The sequence below is a fragment of the Parasteatoda tepidariorum genome, chromosome 5 (genome assembly GCF_982258835.1).
Source record: "Parasteatoda tepidariorum strain Cologne lab strain chromosome 5, Ptep-v5.0, whole genome shotgun sequence".
NCBI classification, from domain to species: Eukaryota; Metazoa; Arthropoda; class Arachnida; order Araneae; family Theridiidae; genus Parasteatoda; species Parasteatoda tepidariorum.
Window position 1 is genome coordinate 25,161,664 of NC_141759.1, and position 25,840 is coordinate 25,187,503.

A 25,840-nucleotide genomic window follows, 5' to 3' on the forward strand; every position below is an offset into this window, starting at 1 on the left:
TGCTTCAGCTTTTTTGACATTATTTTTCTTTTTCTTCTTCTTCAAAGGGGGTTCTGCAATATTTTTGGTTGAGCTTTCTGAATCTCTGGTTGACTCATTCCCCGTCTGCTCCAAAAGTTGGCCGCCTTCATAAGTTTCCATATCAATGACATCAATTGGTGTTGTCGGTATTTCGGGCCTATTTGGCACAGGCATGAGAGACTGCTCCAAATGATTTAGTTTCTCAAGTAGTTCTTTATTTTTCCTTTCATCTTCTTTAATTCTCCTTCCCATGTCTGCTAACTTTTCAGCCATTTTGGTTTCAAAATCCGAGCATTCCTCATCCGTCGTTAAGCCACGTGCACGTCTTTCGGTCAGCCGCTTTCCACCACGTCCGTGTTGGTGATACGTAGCCATTGTTGCGTGATTGCGAATATTAACTTCAGCAGTGATGTTAACGTAAATTGAAAGCTACTATATCGGGCAGAATCTTAACTTAACTTGCATCTACTCATACTCTTAAGTTAATTCAGAATTAGAAAAACATACATGATTGCAAGAGTATGAAATAGGTATTACTCACTCAAAAGACACCAATGATAATCCGAAAGTTCTACGACCTCCTCGCGTCTCGATCAAACGTTTTCACATCACATAACCATAACATCAGGCAGCAGAATTTCGCATCACGATTTCGAATCCGTTACCTCCTCCTTCATCCGCATGTCATCTCTTTCGGCATCCAGAAAATCCGCTTGACATCAAGATTCGGTATGGATAATACAATAATCTTAGACGTATATATTTTCTTAGCAAAATAAAGTTTAGTGGTGAGCTAAAATTTACTTTTTCTTATTACATGTAGGGGAGAGGGGGGCACATGTGAACAGGGGGCACATGTGAACATGGTATGTTTTACCAATATGATTTGAAATAAAAAATCTCGAAAAATTTTCAATTGATGGCAGTACTAGTCCTACCTCTCTGAAAAACTTTCGGAGCAATGAGACATTTTGTTGGTCTATTCTGACAATTTCTTTGTATCAGCTGGTGTTGCATATATTATAATCACTCGCTTCTCCAAGTGAAAGCATAATATAAATCAACTAATAAACTAAAATTAACTATTGCAGATCATTATATGAACATTCAGGTAAGTTTATGACAATTATTCTTTTTTTTTACTCAATTAAAAGTTCATTATTTTTCAAGTTAGGTTTAAGAAGGATGATGGGGGCACTTGTGAACAAAACATCTGGGGCAGATGTGAACAGTTCACAAGTGCCCCTACATAGTATTAAGATTATTATCCTCATGATATTATAAGTTTAAAAAATATGTATGCATTTAAAATTATCATTATTTAATTTTCCATGATTAATTTATTAATTTTTCCTTTAAAAAATTTTTTTTATTAAATGGTTGATCGCGCATCACGCATATTAACTGATACACCTGAGAAAATAGAATTGTTAAAGCTACAAATGAAAAGATAGAAAAAATGAAAAAAAAGCATGAAAGAGTATTAGAGAAGAAAGAAAAAGGCCCATTACAACACCCGTGGAACATGAAGTTGCGAAAAACCCAATTACGGATAAATTATTGTACAGCTGAAAAATTATTTTCTTATTGACAGTACTGTTGTACAATTTAAATTCACATAGTAAGCTGCAACCCCCTCAGTATAATGCGTATCTATATCTGTTATATTAAAGATTTTTTTTCTTTGAAATATGATGATTGCTTTGTGTTTTTAATCTTGTTCATATGTGCCCCAGGCCTGTTCACATGTGCCCCCAATAGGGGCACATGTGAACAATTGAAGTCATTTTTCTAAAATATTATAAAGTAAAGAAATATTTTATTGAAAAATCTCAAAAAATTCCACAAGACAAAGAAAATACTATTTAAACATATGAACTTTTTTACTATGAAAAATTGATGATATTTTTCGAAAATTGAAGAAATAAAAAAAATTGTTCACATGTGCCCCCCTCTCCCCTACTTTGTCTTATTTTCGTTATAACTATCATCAAGTTTTCTAGAAACTGTAGGACACCTGATACTTTTTTAATTGATTAACCGAGAATTTACCGAGGCAGAAGTTGTAGGTTTCCCCTCTATTTAAAGTGCTGGTGTAATATCAATATGGATTAGTTGGTTTAATATTGCAATCCCTTAAAAACTTCCTCTCACTATTAGCAGGTTTTACATACTTGTTTTATTTGTTGATAGATCTCGATGGCCAAATTAATGTAAATCAACTTTTATATATCAGAAATGAAATATGAAATAGCAATAATTGAATATTTAAGAAAAATATATTTCTGAAGCAAAAGTAAAGTAAATTCATTCATTATCAAAAACAAATAATAATAACTACGCCAACCCATCTGCAATTATCGTTCCCACATACTGATTCAATTCTGCACAACTTCAAACAAATATAGTGTAGAGCAAGCTGCTCATTTTACTATTCAAGCAAAGTGCTTGAAGCATTCACCAAAGCTACCCCACTAAATGATTCCCTCAATTTTCAACCAAAATAGAACTACGGTTCCACGATGAATGGAATAGGGGCCGCTTCGCGACCCATGTACCTAGTAAAGTTAAATCACTAGGACTAAAATTCATTCATTTATTAGGGTTTATCAAAAGCAACTTTTAAAAAATAAAATTTATTAAAGAAATGTATGTAGACCTCGGTGTCGGTCTTCTTTGAACTGCTCTTACCGTTAAGTGCTCGACTTCACTCACAGGTCCTCGAGCTATCTAAACGGGGTAACCATCCTCGCTACAGAAGATCAAAAATGTGATCTTCGGATCCTTTTCAGGGATGTTTCCCAAACTTCGCCGATAGCCTATCTTCCAGCTCTAATGCGACATAAATAAAGTAAAACTTATACTATTTCTGATAAAAACAATCGAAAATAATAATTAGTGAGGATCATATCATGTGGTTTGATTGTTCAATCATGATTGACAGCATGAATTGTTTGATAATCGTGACGTTTTAGATCATAGATTCTCAACCTTTTTAACGTTGCCGCCCCCTTTAGGAGCAAAAAATATATCAACGCCCCCTTCGTGAAAATGCAGTTGTTTAGAGCATGGGGACGTAGGGAGGTGTGCTGAATTATAAGCAAAATTTTAATTTCTTTACGCTTTAAATTTGTTTTAAAAAATATAATGTGCTCATTAACTCGATAATTTTCTCGCGGCAGGTAATCGCAGTCTATTTGTTATAATAAAAATAAATACGTTCAATGAAAAAAATGCAACAAAGAAACCTATGCTTAAAAAAATAATTTATTCTCAATTAGATAATTAAAAAAACAACAAAAATGATTTTTAACACTAAAAAGTAGTATCAGCGAAACATTCAAGTAACTATGTTAGTGGGATGATTGAACTTAATGGTTCAGAACCAATTTCTTAACGGTCGGCTCAATACTTTTAGTGAGATGAAGACACTAATCCCCTCGTTGCACAATTTTGAGTCGATTTCTCCTTTTTGTGATAAGATCTGTAACAACATTGATTCCACGTTCGACAAGCTAGGGGGAGGCAATTAAAAAATTTTAATGATAGTCTACAGTCCAGGATAGAGACGACTGATGTTACCTTTAAGCAAAAATTCTGTGAGACGATCATCATTTCAAAGTTTACTTAGTTAAAAGTTCAACCAATTCCTCGTAAATCTGAACCTCTGCTGTTTCAATATTCGCAAAAGGCTTCAGAACCCATAAACCCATTGAGGCACTTCTAGGGAACAAAACATCCTTAAACCGATCAGAAAAGTTCATGTACAAAGAGTCATGGTGTTGACAATAATCTTGTGCGTCATCAGAGTGAATTTCACCTGCTTGGCTGAACTCATTCCAACTAAAATTCTGCTTCCACGAAATGAGTCTTCTTAGAAAGGCAGAAATAACTGATTTTGTAGGGATCAAATTGAGCTCGTTTCCTTGAAGATGCAAATTATCACCCTTAAATTTTACAGATAAATCTGTCAAAGTCTTTCTTAAATTCTAGCAATCTGTCTCTCAGAGCTACATCTCTGTTTTCGAGGAACTCAAGCATAGAATCAAAAAGATTCCAATATCTATTGAGACAGAAGCTCTTGGAAAGCAAGCAAATCTCGGTGTATAGTAGCAAGTGATTGAATTCTTTATCGTTTTTCTTTCTCAGCTGTCTGAATAATCAATCGTAGAGAGCATTACAATGAATTTTGTTCACAGCAGATATGGCATATTGCAATGATTGATGCAAACGGTTGCTGAGATTTTCCCCTACTAAATGCTTTCTGTGAATCACGCAGTGAACAGCTAAGACATCTGGTACCTTCCTTTCCAAAAGGGCAATGTCATCCCACCATTGTAGGAGCCTATCAGTGGTAATAGATATAATATTCGCAAGAGGAATGTTTTTCTCTTTAAAATAATCTTTGAAAGTATTAAAAATAGATTTACCTTTGATATCTACAATCAAGCATCTCTTGAATAATTTTTCCTACCTTTACAAACCGGACCTATGCTTACAGTAAAGCCTACATTATCTGGCAAGGTTGACTTATCAACTTGAAGGGAAAATTCGTTGGATATCAAAAGTTTGCGTAAAGAAATTTCAACGTCTTCAGCCAATTCATCATTTCGTCGCCGCACTGTATCGTTGCTTACGGGATATTTTTTTTTTTACAATGGATGCGACTGGATGGGGTAAAACTGTTTCTAAAACTTCCTTGACAAACGGCAGTCTCAACTCTGCTCCGATGGTATGAGCTTTCCCAGATTTATCGATAATTTTTGATATATTATAAGAAGCTATTAAACCATCGTCGCATTTTTGTGATGAGGTTGCTAGTAACCCCGAGACCGAAGGAGCCTTCAGAAGCGTGAACGAAGATGTTCACGAAAAATGTCAAATCTTTATTTTGTTTGTCAGGATAAGTTTTTTGCAAATGCTCCTGATCACGGTAAGATTTCATTACCTCATTAGATAAAACCTTATTACAAAGTAAACACATGGGTAGTTGAGAGTTCAACAGTGATTGAACTAATCCCAACTTCAAGTACGTGGCACTGTATTGATGACACCTCTTTTTATTAACCGACATTGTTGGTGACAGGGGAAAAACTGTAATGAAGCTAAGAAAAACCATTATAAGAAACACGGGTCAAATCAAAAATTCCTACTGAAAGCGCAATGACTTCAATTTTCACCAAATGGCTTGAATAAGTCTAAGGCAAAAGGTACAGACTCATGCGCTGAGGTGTGTTGGTTCGGATCGGAGAATAGGTGCCGTATAAGTTCGTTTTATTGCTGGTACAAATGGTGTATCGGATAACCTTTATATATTAATTTAATTTTTTTTCTCTTTAATATTAATTTTAGATTGATTTTATTTATTAAGTAAATCTTAATTTAATAATTTTATTTCTAAGTTTTAAATTTGAATGACAAAACATGCTCATCGACCCCTACCACCCAAAACGTACCCAACGCCCCCCTACTGCCCAAAACAAGTTCACCGCCCCTCAGCATATTCCCAACGCCCCCAGGGGGGCGATATTGCCCCCGTTGAGAGCCAATGTTTTAGATTAAAGCAACCTTTTGAAGGAGAAGGGATAAAAAAATATTAAGCAATGTTTGAAACCTTAAATTGATCTGAAATATTGCAAACATCGTTATGAAATTGCTATCTTACATATCTATTTTAATACTTTTTCGAATTTTTTCCCGCGAAACCGGAATAAGTGAGTAGATTGAAAGTGATCGTTGGTATCAACCTTTGTTTTCAAACTGATATTCTTAGAGCATATCACAATATCTTTATATCACAAACAGCTTCATTCTAACAGAATTTTTATGCGTTAAAGATTATCTCACTTCCCAAACACATGTTATCAGAACAAGAAAAAAATAACTTTAAAAACTTTCATTTTATAGAGTATTAAGATTGAACAGGATTGATTTGGTGTGCGATTATTTACTAGTCTTCGTATAGAATAATTAAGTATTCTGATAATTGAACGTGAGACTTATCTACATGCCTGCTTTCTCTCAAATACTAAGTTTCGCTCTTTGCTATAATTTCTAAAATGAATATTACTTTATTGATTTTATTTGTGACGTTTGGCATTTTTTCGGTAGTTGACACGAACGGCAAATGTAAGGTGAAATATGGGGAAAGAAACATCAGCGTGACTTGCAGACGTTTTCGAGACTGTCATTTTAGAAGTACATTTGTTGACTATCCGAAATCAAGGCCAGTTTTCCGAGTGCTACTCCAGTGCAAAGTGGCAAATCAATGCCAAAATTGCGAGAGGTCAAAAATTTGCAAAAGTCCAGGTATAATTAACAATGTATTTTCTAAACTCAGGAATATATCTGAAATAATTATGCAATGCCCCCTTCGAAGTATAGAAGACAACGCCTTCGACCATACTAGATCACTGACTAAACTACTTCTTTCTAAAACAAAATTTCATGGAATCCCAAGTGCCATTAGTAGAATCAAGAGTTTAAAAACACTTGAGATTGTGCAAGGTAGATTAACTGAGATTACAACAGAACTTCAATATATGCCTGAGCTTGTAAACCTCTCATTGACTAAGAACAGAATAAGTTCTATATTAGGCAGTGCTTTTATGGGTGATCAAAAACTCCAATCAATTATTCTAACGCGTAATAAGTTGAAGAGCTTAGATAATAAAACATTTGATCCATGCCTGAGTCTACGATTGATTAAATTGGACCAGAACGCTCTCGTAACAGTTGATGGCTTATTTCAAAATCCTAGTTTGATGGTAAATTTCATAATCTATTTCTATTTTTATCTTTTTCCTTCTATCTTTAATATGTGTCAGTATTAATGAAAGCATCAATGGCTCAATGGTTAAAACACTAAGCTCTCTTTGTGAAGTGCTGAGGTCTAATCCCAAGTGGTCACCTAGCCTTAAATAGATAGGTACAAGCTGGACTGGGAAGTAAAAGCATGCAGTACGCAATGCTACCCTCATTTCCACCGTCACGCAGTTGGTCACGTAACCTCTGTAACTTTTTCCAGCCCACACTGAAACTTTAACAGCAAAGCATTAAAATAATAGCAAAATATCACAGATTTTCAAAAAATATGTGCTACTGCATTTTTTTTCTTTACACGAAAAAACAATTTATTTATTATCTGTTTAACAAAGAATTTATTTGATTATCCATTCGTATATACGGTTTCCTGTTAGTAAATTATTTAAATTTTACTCTAAAAGTCATTATTAAATCATAGACTATATAAATATATATATATATATATATATATATATATATATATATATATATATATATATATATATATATATATATATATATATATATAAATATATATATATATATATATATATATATATATATATATATATATATATATATATATATATATATATATATATATATATATATATATATATATATATATATATATATATATATATTGATCGATTTTATTTTATTTTATAACCGTTTTACTTTCTGGGGAAAGCAGCATATCTTCAACCTACAAGAATGCGATATCACAGAGTGCTTCTTGATGGCCTACAGGAACCTTCAGTACTAAGCCATCTGCGAACTCCACTTTATCCTCGGCTGAAATTCTGTACTTATTTTGCTCTTAGTACCTTGATATTCCTTAGAACTACTTTTAAGGCAATACATCCACAAATACCCTTCCTGTAAACAGGTTTTTTCTGGCTAACGGAACAAACATCATCGAAACATTTCAATGACTCTACTCCCTCTCTAAAGTTGGAACTTAGCAGAACCAACTTTTCTTCCTCAAAATCAGATAATATTCTTTTAAAGAAAGACATATCAAATTCTCCCCAATTTTTTGCCCATTATACTTCTAAACTAATTAATATGCATTAAGAGAACTCTTCTTAAATAGAAGAGCGTTCTACTTTCTGGCTCGTGTTGTAATTAATTTGGCCTATGCATTCTAAACTAATGACTTTCTTCTTTATTTTTTTACAGAAAATCGACTTGAGCTATAACTTATTGACAACAGTACCTAAAGATCGTTTCGACAATTTGGAAAATTTGCCTAGTGTTAATGTGAATAGAAATCATGTAAGGAATGTTACAAAATGGTTTTCTGGAAACAATCGTTTGGAATATATCGATTTAAGTAACAACTTAATCGAATCTTGCGATTATACATTTCAATCCTTGCTATCGTTGAAGACTATTAATTTACAGGATAACCGTGTTAGTAAAATAACAAAAAATTGCTTTTCGTCGATTCCATCGCTTGAAGAATTGATACTGAGTCAGAATGATATTTCCCGAATCGATTCCGAAGCTTTGACTCAGCTAGACCGGTTGCAAAATATTGATGTATCTCTTAATAGACTAAAAACATTGTCAAGAAAATCCTTTCCTGGTGCTTTAAAGATTAGAGAATTATTTGCACATGGTAAGTACATTTAATCTCCAACAATTTTCATCGGAATTTTAGAAAACAAACACAAAACACACAAAATTATTTTTCGTCAATTCCATTGCGTTAATAATTGATACTCAGTCAGAAATATGTTTCTCAAATTGATTCAGAACGTCAATATTTCATTCAAAGTTAATTTTCTACGTTATGACTTGCATTCAATTCGAACATGTATAGATGAATATGAATATATATCAGTCAATGTATTTTAATGTTTAGAGTGTGATGATTAAATGTACCTGCTAAGCCTCTGAACGCGATTACAGCGCCAGTAAAGTTATAATTAAAATCAACTACACGTTACAAAAACTGTCCTTTAATGGAATTCAACCTTGCCAAAAGAATTGTTTCCTTGTTTTTTAGAGATTCAAGAAATATTTTCACTTGGAAAGCACATTTAATTCCCAACAATTTGAATCGGAATTTCAGGAAAAAAAATTACTTCACAGTCGTAGCAAGGGTTGCGTAGAAGGGTTTCGTTAATCGGGAGATGATAGTCTAAATAAAAATTAGCGACAAATATCTCCAATGGCTATTGAAAATTTTCGATAATGAACATTTGAATTCTCAGGAACTATTCTGCCTATTTCGCTCAAATTTTGTGTTTTGTTATCCAGATCCATTTTCTTTAAAATGATATAAAAAGCTGTATACCTTACAGTCCAACTTTTTTTTAATTTAATAAATAAAATAATATGAAATATTTACTATAGTTCTATTTGCCAGGAATTTTCATTGGAAAAAACAACATTTTTAATTCTGTTAAAAGGCTTGTCAATTCGCTTAAAAAGTTTTCGAGATATGGCAAAATACGAAAAAAGTAAAATTAACATTAAGGAGTCCAAACTTTGAAAAGCTCTCCAGAAAAAACTATGGGGGGCATATTTCCCAAGTTGCAGGTATTTCTGAAATTTCGATGATCAAAGAATGGTATGTTTATTCAGAAAAAGCACGTTTTTTATTCTGATTTCGTAACTAATTAACACTAATTAATTAGCATACTTGATACTACACTAATGAATTACCATATTTCAGATTATCCCTTCGAACCATTAAGATTGAGTCCTAGAACCTGAAGTTCCTCAAATTGGATAAAAAGTTATTTAATTTGGTCCGATTGTTATTTATTCACTGAACGTTGATTACCGAAAAGGTACTTTTCTTACATATGAGTATAAATTGCTCATCAAAATAATTGTATAAGAAATTTATTATTACTAGGAGGCTTCGCCCCCTGCTCGCTGGTGCTCACCAACCAACGGAACTGCTTTCACAGTTCATTTCGGATTGCTTCGCAATCCAATGCTCGCTTTGCTCGCTCATTGGATACGTTCTTAACGTCTGGTTTTTGTATACTTTCGAAAACTTTTCACTGTAGAAAATTCTAAACCTGTACTTTTCAATATTAATTTGAAATTGCAAACAGTTCACATATTTTTCTTAATCACACTATTCTAAATTTCAGTTGTTGAGAAAAGTAACTGTTGTAAGTTTTGTTTTAAAGTCTTTCCCACCAGAGGGCTAAAGCCATGTGTTGTAAAACAATATGAAATAGTAGTCTGCCACTGAACGCCGGATGTAAAGCATCGGCTTCGATGAAGATAATTTTGTATTTTTAATTCTCTGAAGGGCACCACCCTAATATTATGGAATTTGTAAAATAAATGTATATATTTTTGATTGTTGATGAAGCCCATTATTTTGTGTTTTCATCAGTGTTCAGAAGCAGAACAACTATAAGTTTTTTATTTTATCACAAAAATATAAAATATATAAAAAACAAAGAAAAGAGTAAGAAAATGAGTATAGTCATAGAAAAAGTTAAAATTATAATATAGTATTTGTCAGTTAAAATATAACTTTTTGTTTAATTCATTGTTAACAATTCAAATTTCTCCGAGGCAATTCTAAACCTTAATTTTGCTCTAAATGTCAGTATTCAGACATACAACGGAAGTTTAATATGAAGTTCTAAAATGCATATATATATACATATATATATGCATTTATAATTATTGCATTTATAATTGCATATATAAAAGGGATCATAGTAATTATGTAAGTAAAAATTAAGGTAGTATTGTTAAGTTGAAACACAATATTTTTAGTTTTGATGTCAACAATACAATTCAATTTTTCACAAAAACGATTGTTTCCATTGTTAAGTCTTAATCTCTAAATATTATTTTTTTTATGTACACATTTCTAAATGTCAGTATTCAACCACAAAGCAACTTCAAGTCCTCAAATTTAGCATGAAGTTGTAAAATGTAATGAAAGAGGGTCATAGCAATAATGAAAGTAGAAGTAAAGTTAGAACTGTAAAATTAAAACAATATTTTTAATCAATGAGCCAAGTTCTTCAAGAAGCAGTTGTAGAAGTAGGTTGTTTATTTAAAACTTTTTATAAAATTTCTTTAAGAACACAATTGTTAATTTGGGCATTTGGCGATACAACACTTTTAGAATTGAAGGATTTGTTACGCCAAGCGCTCAGGTATCATAATTTCGATCTAGTTTGATTTATGTTGCTAAGTTAACTTTCAAAAAATTCTATGGCTTTCAACAGCATTTTTATTTTTTAAGGTGTTTATTTTTATTTCTTTTGGAATTCGTTATTGTTTTAGCGAAATGTTTTTTAACCTAACAGAATTCTTTGCCGGCTGTTTTCTCTATGAATGAAGAAAATAGAGTAAATATTTAACTGTTGTGAAAAGAATCTTATTTAGTTGTACAAAGTACTTCAGCCAAAATTTGGGAGCCACGTAAGAGAATTATATATATTAGATCAGAAACACATCATTAAAAGGCAGAATGCTTTGGTGTTTTCAAAACAAAACAAACGTTGCCACCGGCGGAAAAGAAATACAGCCAAAATTTGGGAGCCACGTAAGAGAATTATATATAATAGATTTTTATGGCTCACGTTTCATCACTGAGAAAAGTATCTGATATTTTTTATACATTTTTTCAGCAGTTCAATATTTATAAGAAATGAAATCGGCAGTATCGAATCACAGACTAAACTTTTCCTGTTTTGAAAATTTAAGTTATTTACATTCTTTTTATTTTATAGGAAATTATTGGATGTGTGATTGTCGCCTTTTGTGGATCAGAGATTGGATGATGGAGAACACAACATTAAATGCATCAAATTTTGATTTTTCTTGTTCTTTGCCAATCAGGTTCAAATCAAAACAGCTGAGCGAATTGACTAAAGAAGATTTATCATGGCCAAAAGAAGACTGCCCATCGTATTGTGACTGTTCGTGCGTTGCCTACCGAGACGAGGGATACGCAAATGTGAATTGCGCATCAAAAAGATTGACTCAGGTATTTATTATTATTTTCTTATAAACTCACTAGTTTAATTACTCTCTGAATCTATAATAATAATAACCCATATAGCAAAAATTCTTCCGTAGTAGCTCCCACGGAGGAATCGCTCACCCTCCCCCGGAGATCCCGACTTTTCCAGAATTCCTCCCGCGGAGCTCCTCAGTAATGCAAAATGTCCGCACCTTTCAATTCCTCAGTCCCTCCGACGGGCTTCCCGAAAGTCACTCCATTGGAGCAGCCGAGGAAGAACGGTTAGGAAGTTTCAAGGTCACATACTTTCCGATGGCTTTCCCCGGGCAGTCTCATAAGGAAGAACTGAGGAAGTTTCAAGGTCACATACTTTCCGACGGCTTTCCTCGGGCAGTCTCCTAAGGAAGTACTGAGGAAGTTTCCACAGGGCAAAATTTTTAGTAAATCCGTACTCCGGCTATACAAGTTAATATAGTTTTTTAGTTATATTTCTTTTGATAAATTTCAAATTATAGCCCATTTGTAACACTGATGCTCAAGTGAAATAATATTGAATTTTTGATTATTTTCATTACATACCTCCTCAGTCTTATTGTCTTTAAATATTTTATTTAAAAATAGATTTTTAAATTGAAAAAGAAAACTTGAAAATTACTGCTACAAAAATTGTAGCAGCAATTTTCTACTAAAAGCAATGATTCTCAATTGGAAACTTAATTCATTAGCATGAAAAACACTGCATATAACATATTTAATAAAAACAATGTGCATTGCAACTTATTTTATTAGTTAACGGAAATTTCAAATGAAGAATATTGCGTTTAATATAGAGCTGCTGACAGTTGAAAAAAAATGTGCGTACATGTTGCTTAAATTTTTTTTTAATATACAAAAGTGACATTTATTGTCACTTATGACATATGTTATTCATTTTAAGTAATTGTTACTTTTCGAAAATTAAACTTAACGTAATGTTTACTACAATATCTAAAATGTTCTTTAATTTACTCTAGGATTAAAAATATAAAAAAGTTCAAAGAGGAATAAATTCATACCAGTAATCACTTCTAAGTCCTGTTTTCCAACTGAAAGCATTTATATGTCAATTGATAATTTTTTAGTATTTGAAACTCTGCTTCACCAATATGTTACTTTTTAAAGATAAACTTTAGATATCACAGTAAACATTGCATTAACTTTCACTCTAGGATAAAAATTAAAAAAAATAAAAGCTTAAATTGGAAAAAAAAAACACAAAACAAATGTTAATTAGAAATATTTTTTCAAATTTATTAAAATTAAGAAAGTTTTTTTTAAAATTTTTTTACAGTTTGCTACATTTCTCTTTACAATGGCGCAGCCAACTCTGGTCATGTTGGTTCCTTCATGTTAGCATTCGTAATATCGCTGTGATGAATTCGTACAACATCTAAAATATAAAAACAGAAATTTTTTATTTTAATTACAATTGAAAGGAAAAAAGAACTACTGAGAGGTAGAATAAAAACTTTATATTTGTTTTTTATACACTGGAAAAATTTATATGTATTTTTTTTTACTAATTTCGAATGGTATTTAAGCTGCATATTAAGCGCTGAATTTTATTTGAAATTTTTACATTTAATGTTTTTTATAAATATAAAACAATATTTAAAAAAAAGTCTGGGTACAAGAATTCACAATAACGTAATACCTTTCCTTTAAAATATCCCTCCTTGATTAGAAAAAAAAAATATATAAAAATTCCCATAATTTTGAGAGCTTGAGATCTCACAGGTGAAAATTTATAGTTTTGTTTTTAATAGACTGAAGCTAGTAATTTCTTCATCTATTTTCAGAGACTCCTCCTGAGCTTCATCTAAAATATTACTTTTTTTTGCATTTAGTTCTTCCATTTGGCTTTCGGCTTCCCTTTTTCCTTTGCCGAAGTCTTCTTTCTCCTGTTGGTGCCTTTTTTCTTTATCTTACACATACCTCCCAGGTGAATTTCGGATACTCAGAATTAACTGCTTGCTGATTATGAAGTCACTTGCTTACCTTGAACAGTTAAACTGGCAAACACAATTCGTCTGGCAGTCAAACTTTCTTCTGTCATGTTGTCCCACAAGAATCGAGAAGTTCTGATTTCGCGGAATTTATTGCAAATTTCCAGGTTTGATGAAGACATTTCTAGGTTTTTGTAATATCTTCACAAATTTCTCTGAATTTTCAATGGGTGATAAAATTTTCTGATTCTTCACTGATTTCCAGGTTCAGTCGCCACAGAAGGAATGTTTTGCCCCCATGTTGAAATTAGAAATGTTTACTAACTTTCAGCGATGTGATTTTCAGCTTTTTTTTTGACGTTTGTAAAGAAATGCAGTTATAATTTAAGAATTTGAAAAATAAACATAAGCCCTTTATAAGGCTTCAATATAAAATTAAGGCCTTTTTATGGGCCCTCAATCTTCTCTCCTTCAAATAAGGTCTTTTTAAGGTGCGTGGGAAGCCTGATGGAACTTTCAAATTAATATTTTGATGAAATATGTAGCTACTGTAAGCTCTATTAGGAAAAACAAACTTAAGATGTGAGAAGTAGCTCATAAGGCTTTAAATATTTTTTCTAATCCTGAAAAACATAAGATTTAGACACCATTCTCAAAATCATAGGAAAGTGTAAATTTAGAAGACAAGAGGTTTTATCTTTTTATTATTAATTTAATAAGGGTGATAAGATACATCTTCAGGATGAATTTTTTATATTTAATTTTTCAGAATTTTTAAAACTTTTTTGTATTTACATTGTAAATATTAACTAGAAAGGTTTTTAAATAAAACATTTCAAAAAAGGTTTAAATACATACATCCCTTTCACTGACTAACTAATCAGTTTGTAGCATTTATACAGCTTTTTTCTCAATAAAACTGCTTCTTATTAATAGTTAAAACAGCAGAAAATTAGAAAAATAAATAAAAGTATAAATAATTATATTTTAAAGGTATTAAAACGAAATACTACATTAGAATTAAATACCTGCAAAAACACTGCATATTTCCAATTCAGCAAATGGTCGTTTTTTGTTGGTGCCAAAATAACTGAAATTAGCAGCTAGCTGTGGGGTGATTATATGTTGGAGGAGACGATATATTATATTTGGTACAGTATTTCCTCCTATTTTTCGCAGATCAGATATCTGGAAAACAAAATGAAATTACTCATTATTAAAGAAAAAATTACTTAATATCTGTGCAAAAAGATTTTTTATAAATTTTTAATAGCTACTGTAATTACAAAATACGATTAAAATTCAAAATGGGATAAAGAGCAGAGTATTTACATTATTTCTTAATAGAGGGAAGTAAAAAACCAAGCTATTGTATTTGTATTTATTGAATTTTTAAAAATAACTGTATCTCTAAATAAAATATAATAGGATTTGAATGTGTATATAAATTTTATTACTTCAACAAATGTTTATTCACCAAGTTTAAATTCTTTTTAACACGTTCGCTGTTTAAAAAGCATTGCAATAACCTAAGTGGAATTAAAATCAAGAACTAATGAGTAAACACTGACTTTGATATTGATATATGACAGCAATAAAATGAAATTGTCACCGAAAAAGTTAAAAGAATTAAAAAATTTTAATTATTAAAGAAATGATGGATCTGGTTTAATGATAAGCACTTAACTGCGTTTTTCATCATGAGATTGTTTACAAATTGCTATGGGGAATAGAACACCATTAATAATGGAAAAGTTATGTGACTTAAAAAATTTATATAAAATCAGAGGGAGGGGATAAAATAAAATGCAAGATGTCGTTTAATCAGAAACAGTTGGGAAAAAGAAATATAAAAATTTTAGATAAAAATATAAACTGCAAGATATTAATTAAAGTTGTAACGTATCAAGCTATATTAAGAAACAGTTCTATGTTTTATTAAAAAAACGTTTATTTCACACCACAACACATACAGTAACGAATATAAAGTACCCGTAACGGGATAATGAAAAGATCATAAAACAACAAGAAAAACCCGTAACGGGATATAAGGAAACTTACCCGTAGCGGGATAGATGAGAACCTAAATTCCACACAAAACTAATTTTAAAAAATGAACAACTTTCTGGTGTTCTAATTTTATCGTCTGCTTTTATTTTTTTAAATTTATCTTTTTATATGCTTCTTTTATTTTATTTATGCTTTTGCCAGCCCGTTATTTTTTTAATATTTTTACTTTTATTCATACTTTTGCAAACCAATTATCTTTCTTATATTTTCAGACTTTAATAAAGTGTACAAAGTCAGCGTTAACAAGCGGCAAAATTTAACATAGCGAAAACCTATACCCAATCGCGACATATTTTGAAAAGATACAAATAATAAAAGTACCACACCACCGGAAATTAGAAACTTAATAAATTCCGATAGATAATCACATAAGCGTTTGCAACAAAATGTTTTTGACCAAGAATGAGATCGAAAAAATATTAAAATAAGTAGCCAAAGTTAGCGAAAGATTCCACTTGTGGTGGCTGATATTCTAATCCTAAATCAATGGAACATCGAACTTCAAACACTCAAAAATGCGAAAATTGGCCATAATTTTATATTTATTTTTAATTAAAAGACGTTGTTGCTGTTTTTACAAAGAATTTAAAGATTTATCTTATCATATTAAAAATGTAAGAATTAATATTTATACTTACTTGCTAATGAAAATCCATCAGAACCCAAATCCCAATTGAACATTGATCACAAACTCATTTCTAATACGTAGAGCTTTGCCAAGCATCCAGTAATCGTAAGTCGGAGTGGTGAACGAATGAGACCAATTATGATGCTCCTATGGAATAACGAGGGAGCAAAATCCATAGGATAGATTTCTTGCGGATGACCGGTGGAGGAAAATCCGTAGGCGATGTTTCCGAAGGACTTCCTACGTATCGTTATCCGTAGGAATGTTAGAATGGAATTTCCCTCGGCGTTCCTTTATTTATCCGCCTCTTCCTTCGGAAGAAAGGGACGCATTTGGGAGGTCCTAGGGAATGTTTTCGGAAGATGAGTGCTATATGGGAATAAACGCGGTTGTTTGTGTGTTTCTCTGTAATCACAATATATCGGCCCAGAAACCTCGCCCAGTCACGAAACTCGGCACATAATTGTGTTTTGACATAATGAAGAAGTATTTTTTTCTTTTTCAAAAATTTGTATTAGTTTTTTAGTTATCAGCCATTTTGTAGGAAAATCTAAGCTTTTTCGTCTTCAAAGAGCCATATTCAAAAAACTATTCGCTATCGCAACGCTCAAGTACGCCCTCTATCGGGAGCCTGTAAATATCAGACATTAATTTATCACGTTTTAATTTAGTTCCATCAAAATCATCGGCCATGACGGACGCCATTTTCTTAGTAGCAAATAAAAATCAAAATTTCCCTAAGGAACAGCTGAAGAACTTGAAAAAACTAACCAGAACATGCCAAACATTGAAGCAGAACACGCCAAGCATTTGAAGAACAATTTCTCAATAATTTTACCTTTCTATTACCAACAAAATAACTTACAATTTCATGATGACTTGCTGTTACAGATGTGTATATTACGGTAAAATAATTTTTTCTGTCTTCAATTCATTACAAATTAAAATGAAGTCAACATTGCTTTCGTCATTCCAATAAAGAAATGTGAATTCAGAACGTCAAGAACTGCAGTAGTTATAGAATTGTTCTTTGTTATAGAACAGTATATATTTCTGTATCTATATAATTCGGAAAACAACAATAAAGAATCAACCAAATTACTTGAAATAGTGTCATTTGTGCTGATGATTAATAAATTTTTTATCGTTTTCTTGGTAAGTATTTCTTAGTTTTGAAAGAATAGATAATTTCAACTAGAATTCAGCTGTTCTGTTTTTAAGCTACATATTCAAATTCATATCGAGATCTTACAATTATAAAATTTTGATGTGTGGCATGTTATCTAAAAGTAATAAAGGGATAATATATGCACATATTATTTGAAAATAAAACTTTCAAACGAAGAACATTTCATTTGGAACTCTACGGATTTACAAAGAAGGTAAGTGTTATGATTTTTATAATAAAAAATTAGCTTGTAAAACTTTTTTTTCTTATTTAATGATAGTTCTCTACAGAATGGTTTCTTACGTCTGATTAAGAACTATAAGAAAAGAAACTATATGAAAGTTTTTATTTCAGTGTAAAGAATTCTTAAAATCGTTTTTTATCCTAAGAATTCTTTATTTTCCGTTTTATAGTTTATAATTTTTAGATAAAAATTTTTGTTAAAATACTTTTTTTGAAAACATAAATGGTATAACATTATGTGTTTATGTATACTTCTTGCATATTCTAATGTTTCAAGTAATATGATTCAGAAAAGTCTGAATAAAAATTCGGTACTTATGTATTAACGTCACAACAGCTACAGATTTGGCTGTTTTTAAGTGCCGCCAATCTACACCTAAAATTTTTGCGACAAATCATAAAACGAAACACTTTATTTAAAATCAAAGTAGTTTATCGGATTTCGGTGGACAATGGGCAAAATATTTCCCTCAGGAAAAAAAAAAATTGCATCTTGTTCTATTTTTGGCAAATCGCAAAGACGCATTTTCGTAGCACTAAAAAATGAACAAAAATCGAAGAACAAATCATTTTGGAATTCTTCTGATTTATAAAGCAGGTAAGTGTTAATTTTAATAAAATAAAAAATTTTACTTTTAAGTAATTTTTTTCTTGATAATAGTTTTCTATAGAATGGTTTTCTACGTCCGATTATGAATCAAAAAAGAAAAAACATTAAAGTTGTTTATTTTAATCTAAGGAATTTTTAGAATTGTTTTGCTTTTTTTTTGTATCGTAAGCGTTCTTTACTTTACGTTTTTCAGTTTCTAAATAATGATTTTTATTAAAACTTAAAATTTAGTAAAACTATTTCTCAGGCATTAGGTATTAACTCTAGTAAGAAGATAAATATTTTTTTCTGTTTATTTACAAATATTTTTCGGATGTGTTTTAGATGTTCCTCCTTTAAAAAAAAAAGAGATACCATCTTGTTTTCGGTTGTATAAGAAAGGATATCAAACATTTTTCTTTTTTAAATTTAATAAGCCACATTAAAGAAGGAACGTTGCAATGCTACACGCTGCATTAAAGACGTCTCCAGAGTAACTGAATGACGGTTCATATAGTAATCGCAGGTATGCGTCTCATACAACAACGCCCCCTATAGTTCGTTGCGATCGCGAACTAAAAATGCATATCTCTTATAAATGTATGCTAATGCGAAACTTACAATTGAAATATTAATTTTCGACAACTTATACCAATAATATACGAAGGAATTAATAATTTAATTGTAAGGTTCGCATTAGTTTACATTTATTAAAGTGGAGAAAAGTTTAACTTTCGTATTAAAAATGTGGCAACATATTCGATACGTAAATAGAACGCTTCGCTTTGATATATTTGTCGCTGTTCATCTGGATATAAAGACAAAATTGCAGGACAGGAACACTTTAATTGTCAACTAATCTTCAGATTTCCTGCTATGTTTTAAAAAACTTTATTTGTGAAAACCTTTAGCGTGGCGGACAGCTGCCCGTCTTAAGCGGCTAGTATATTATTATATTTAGTGAAATGTTTAGAGAAAAATTCTGAATAGTGGGTTACTAAATTGTTTGTTAAAATCATATACCTAAAGCTACTTATTCTCGTCTTTGACTTATCTTACCCTTAAGTGATTCAAATAATAACAGGGAATATTCGTTAAGATTTCAATTTATTCATTTTTAGAACATTTTAAAAGAGACGCTAACTTGCTTCGCTTTAGTGGTAGTGTTATCATAGTTGAAATGGTAAAAAAAATTGTTTTAAAATGCAGGTTTGCCCACTATATATTTGCTTTATGTAAAACTTCTTCTTGCTATAGCTATATTTATTTTCAAATGCATGATTCTTTGTTTCGTTAATTTGATTTAAAGTCATTTTTCATACCACTACTAGTAAGTGATTTAAAAAAATTCATGTAAGCACTACTATGTTGACAGACGAGTAAAGTAGACTATCCTCTACTAGAAAAAAAATGAATACCTTATTTTTAATGTTATTATATTAATTATTAACAATTTTTGACAGTCGTGCACTTATTACAATTGTCCCCACGTACGGGTTCAATTGTAAGAGTTGATAAATTCAACTAAAACATAGTTAATTATACATATTATCATAGTTGTGATATATTTTTTTATTGATCAAAATAGTAGTGATATTTTAGGAGTAAAAATAATAATGAGCAGAGACCTAAGGGTTAAACTTTTAACTTTAAGGGGCTAAAAATTTTAATTTATGCTGTGAAAGGTGACAAATAAAATAATGCACATGCAGCATAATATAAATGATATAGGAAACTATTGGTGGTTCTTAAAGAGTTAAGTAATGGTTTGTAAACATAAGATTGTTTATTTTCAGATGTTAGAATTTAATTACTGTTACAATCGTCCCCAAGACGCCATTTCAGCTTCATTTGCTAAAAACAATGCTAGTTAATTAACAAAACTAATATCTTTTTTTGAAATGTTAATTAAGGTGTCCACTTACATATTCGGTTAATAATTTTAATTTTAAACAAAATTACTTTGTTACAATATAATATTCTAATACCAAAAAAAGTACTTACGTAGCGTGAAAATATCTTTTGTGATGTAGCTCTTTCAAAAGTACATAAAAGTAGTTGCCAGCAGGGGTGTACATGTAGATTTATTAAATACACCTCGTGCGCCACCTAGGAATCAAATCTAGAACCCGACACTCGAAATTTTTGCTCTGTTACAATTGACCCCACTCTCCCCTACTTTATTTGTGCTTTATCCACCTTACTTTTTTATTGTAATCTTTCTTTTTTTTGTTCAAACATTTAGAAAATTTTATGCTTGCATAAAAGTTCCAAACCATTTTATATTTTTGCCGATCTAGTTCTAACGGACTAAACTCGAAATCTTTTATAGAATGAGTTTATATTTTTAAAGCACAGTTTACAATGCCCACAAAAAAAGGCTAGAAACTTTAATAGTTTTTGATTTAATGATCGGATTTTACGGAATTTAGAATCGGTTTTTATGATCCGCAGGCTTAACTATAAATATGCTGTAGTTGAATGCGCTATTTATTTTGTGCATGAATTCGTAATTTAAAGTATCGTTTGCACAAATAGGTTGTTCTAAATTAGGGTTAGTAATTTAAGGTTGACTATTGGGATAGGAAAATACACAAGAATTTATATTTCATTGTTAGCTACTATATTGCAATGTCAAAATAGTAATTAATGAGTAAAAATGTGTGCTTTTTATATATAATAAACCGTTTTAACAGCAAGTTGAAAATAATATTTAGAGATCCAAACTGTCAGCCATTCTTCTCACCGAACTATCGGGACAATATTTTCCAAATCGAGGCAGCCTCCCATATTTGAAACGTGAAAATTCCGAATCCATAGTAAAAATTTTATGTTTATTCGAAAACACGTAATTATACACGTTTAATTCGTAACATAATATATTGTCAACTCTTATAATTTTAGCATATTTAAGAATAGATCTTCAAACCATTAAAGTTGAGTCCAAATATCTGAAAATCTGATCAGTAGATCGAAAGTTATTATGGGCTCCAGCTTTTTTATGTGCAGTGTAGATACTTCGTATAAAAATTTCTATTGTAATATTTTTCTTAATAATAGAATATCTCATCATTTTTTGAAAGATACCAAATAGATTTCCGGAATTAACAATTGAACTAAACCTTCAAGGAAACATGCTGTTTAATCCAATCGAGATCAACCTTCCTTCGACGTCCAAACTACGTATTTTGAATTTGGAGCGCAACTTTATTTCACGATTGGATTTCAATCTTCTAAACAACATCGAGGTTCTTTTACTGGCAGAAAACAATATTACAAGATTCTTCAACATTCCGCCGTCTAATGTCAAGACCTTCACTTTATCTCGAAACCCGTGGCGGTGTGATTGTAATACTCTACCGTTTAGAAAGTGGATCATAGCACACAATTCTACGGTAAGTTATAACTTAAACCATTACCAAATAATTGCTAAATCAATCTTATTAAAATGCTCCAAAACTTGGAAATTTTTTTTAAAAAAACGCTATAAAATTTTTGTTGCTTGAACACATAAAACCGAAGTGCTAGTGCAGATTTACGAAATTCTTTCAAACCATTTAACACAAATATGTTAACATGTTTGTTAAGGGCAAATTTCTTTGCAAATGGGATTGTTCCTTTTTTTAAAACTACTACAGAAGTTTTTTTTTAAATCATTAGTTTCAAGTAATGAGAAGAAAGTTCATGTAAAAACTTTCTAGCAATTCATCTCTAATGCCTAAATTTGGGTCAAAAACAATAATCGATTATACTTATAAATTTTAATTTGCATTGTTACAGAAAATGATAGCATAGTAATCATTCAAAGTTATTTCTTTGAAAGTGAAATATAAGTAAGCTGTAAGGGGTTTATATAAAGGAAGCAGCTATATCACTAAGTTTTGTTTTGATATATTATTAATATACCAAAGTAAGTAAAACATTCAGTTTTGAGAGTTTTTCTGCCCTGAAAATCTTGGTTAAACAACAACACCCTAATCTATATTTTTACCGAATATTTGAGTTCACTGTTATTACAACACAAGGACTAAGCACTTTACTGATGTTTTTAGTAGATATAAAAATTCAAACATTCAAGAATTTCATAATCCGCATATTTTTAGTTAGCTTATCTCAAAACAGCATCGCTGTTAAAAAAAAATATATTGATAACTAAGTATACCGTCGAGTAGATAAATGTATCTAATAACCAAAGAAAAAGAAAAATATAACATTCTTTTAAATGCAACAATACTTCTTAAAACGTCATGAGTTTGAATTATTTTCAGATTTTAGATGTAAACGAGATCCGATGCAGTTCTGAAGAAGGCAGAAAAAGTCTGAGAGGAAGAGTAATAATTACTCTGAGTGAAATTGAGCTTTGTTCTAAATCACAGAACTATATCTTAATGGGAGCGGTGGGATCTGGTAGGTACTATTTCTCATCAAATCCTTTCATATCCTGAAACTCCGTAAAGAGTTAAGCAAGTCATTTAAAAAAGAATTTTCTTCTCTATAATTATTTTAACAATAAAGATTGCTTATAAGTCTTCAATATCCTGGCACCCAAATAATAAGGTTCACTCAGTAACAAAAAGTTCATAAATCTAAAACTGCACGTTTCTCAGTTTTTTGATTTACTAAAATCTAATTTTATTTCTGTTCAAAGTGATGAAAACCAATTCAGATGACGCTGAAAAAATTATTTTAACGTTAATAACACAAAAGTAAAGATATCTATCAAAAATATAAGTAACAGGCTACTACATACAAATTAATTACCTTTCAAAAAGTGTTGATTGCAGAATTGTATTGGCATCATTTTGTCACAAAATTTAATTGATTAGCTAAAATACCGCATGCTTTATACCTCAAACAGTGATTGGGTGTGCAGCCTGATATTTTACATGGGTCGAAAAGATGCAATGAAATAAAGTAAATATTTAATATCAGTTTGTTTATGAAAATTAAATCTGAAGAATTAACCCCTTTGCCAGTGTCGTCCGAATCCAGTTCGGACAACTACTACGTGTAGTATTTGTGAACCCAAACTGATTTCGGGCAGGAGAATAATTAACGTTTCTATTTTGTGAAGCCCGAGCAGTGTTCGTTTCTACTTTAGAATACTTAATTCACTGTTTCAGAAATAGATGGCATTAGTGGTCCTAGTGTTTCACCGATTACGACTTCAGTCGAGGGTGGGAAATGTGGGTGGGTGTTTTAGGTTATACCATACTGTAAAAGATTTGTAAAATTTTTGTATTGAGAATCATATTGTTGTGTTTTTATATTATATTATACCAATTAAAATTATATCTAGCTTCAAAATTTTGCTTAATTTTCCCTAATTGTATAAGATGTGCGTGTAATCCATTACTTTTTTGTGTGTATGCAAAAATTATACACTGAGTGGCCAAATTATTATGACCACCCCTTCAGTCGCCTGCTTCCATACCCTATACGGCGCAATGTGCGTCGAACAGTACGTTCAGAGACGTTCACAGTTGCTCCTAGATTAAGATCACTTGCAATTTGTCGCACTGTTGCTCTCCTATTGCGCTGCACAACACTGGCCAGCCTTCTCTCTGATCGAGCATTCAGTACCCTGTGACGACCACAAGTCTGACGTTGAGATCCGGTTTTTTGCCTGATTGTCCATTCTTTGTACACATTAACAACTGCTGCTTTAGAACACTTCACAAGCGCAGCCGTTTTGCTGATGCTCGTTCCGACACATCTCGCACCCACAATCATTCCACGTTGAAATTCAGTTAAATCACTTTTCTTTCCCATATCTGAGCAAGCAACACAGTATAACTGATGACTCACTAGTCCAGCATTCCCGTGTTATGGTTATCTTGCCCTCTATCGACAACGCTGTGACGCAATAACTCATTTGCATAAGACTCTGAGGTGGTCATAATATTTTGGCCACTCAGTGTATATACAGTAGTTATTGCATTTAAAATTTTATTTTTGTAATAAAAAAACATTTGTTAACTTTTTCAATAATATAAAAAACATAATTAAACAGTCAAAAAATTTTCCATTTTTGGTCCATTTTTCTAAAATATATGTCACTGTTAAGGGGTTAAAAGGATATTTATAATTTTCCCCTTCTCTCTCCACCCCTTCGACAGCTGAGTTATCACCTCCTATATCAGAAAGCCTCCACACGGTCTTTTTTTTTTTCACAAGTAGTCTGTGCACACTATTTAAAAAGTGAACCATTTGTGCGCATAATCCCGAATTCCATTTTAGATGTAATTCAGAGAAATTGAACTTTAATATATTTGAGAATTGAATCTGTGGTGGTTAACTAGTAAATGAGGCTAACTAATCATAACCATAGATTTTTTTGAAAAAAATTAAACATATATTTGTTACCAATTTCTTATTTTTACGAGATTTGGTATTAAATAGCTCTTACGATAACTAGTTTCTAATAATCATAGTAGCCTGATTGAACTATCCATAAGAAATCGTGTGGGAGTGAACTCGGTCGAGCGAGGAAAGTTCTTCTAAAAGTGAGTGATTGAAAATGTTTTATTGACTACTGTATATAACTACTATTATTAGCGTCAAGCTTCTACAGATTTTATGTAACTGTTCAAAGCAAAGCTCATTTGCGTTCCATGTTATGCTATAAAAAAATGTAGTTGATGTTTTGATCATAGATTTATTCATTTATTTTTTTTTTAAATTTTACTAAACACCTTTATCGACTTTCTCCTTCAATCATTCCAGTGATTCTAATAATGACAGTGATCTTCATTTTGCTGTGTTTCCGATATCGATATCATATAAGAGTGTGGCTCTATTCAAGAGGATTGAGATGTTTGAAAAAAAGAGGGGAAAGAGATGTTGGAAAACTATTCGATGCTTATATTTCATTCTCAGATGTAGACGCCTCAGATGTTCGAAAACACTTTCTACCGGGCAAGTTTAAAGATGTCTATATATTTTAAAACTTTTATTTAACATTTTCTTAAAGGAAAATATAGCCATGGCCTCATTTAAACTAACGATTATTATTATTTTTCAATCCAGATTTTGTAGGACTGTTTTCATAAATTACCCGTACCAAAAGGATTAATTTTTAGCATTAAATTTTTATTTAATATGACATTTACCGTCGTGACATTAAAATTAAACATAGTACATGGAGAGACATGTTAACTGTAAGAAGATGTGTTCATGTTCTGGCTAAATGAAAACTTTTTTTCCCTTGATTGTAATTCACTTGTCACTTCATTGATATTCGAGAAAAATTGTCTTCGGAAGGAATAAAAGATGACAGATAGGAAACGTTATTCTAGCTTCACTACCATTTTCAAATTTTTTTTGCATAATGGTCAAATATCGGCAGTTATGAGCACTCATATTAACTGAG

At 31.1% G+C, this 25,840-nt stretch overlaps 1 protein-coding gene and 1 long non-coding RNA gene across 2 annotated transcripts; one reads left to right on the forward strand and one right to left on the reverse strand.

The window, feature by feature from the left end:
* Positions 1-4,678: 4,678 nt before the first annotated feature.
* Positions 4,679-25,415, forward strand: LOC107437228 (uncharacterized). Its single transcript, XM_087162699.1, has 5 exons — positions 4,679-4,753; positions 8,008-8,449; positions 11,553-11,809; positions 22,737-22,875; positions 25,195-25,415. Exons 1-5 carry the CDS (start codon positions 4,679-4,681, stop codon positions 25,413-25,415), a joined length of 1,134 nt encoding a protein of 377 aa, XP_087018825.1.
* Positions 13,044-16,049, reverse strand: LOC122269801 (uncharacterized). The gene is made up of 3 exons (XR_015433652.1): positions 15,832-16,049; positions 14,799-14,958; positions 13,044-13,214 (listed from the first exon to the last, which is right to left on the reverse strand). It is a non-coding gene; the product is annotated as an uncharacterized LOC122269801 (long non-coding RNA).
* Positions 25,416-25,840: the final 425 nt, after the last annotated feature.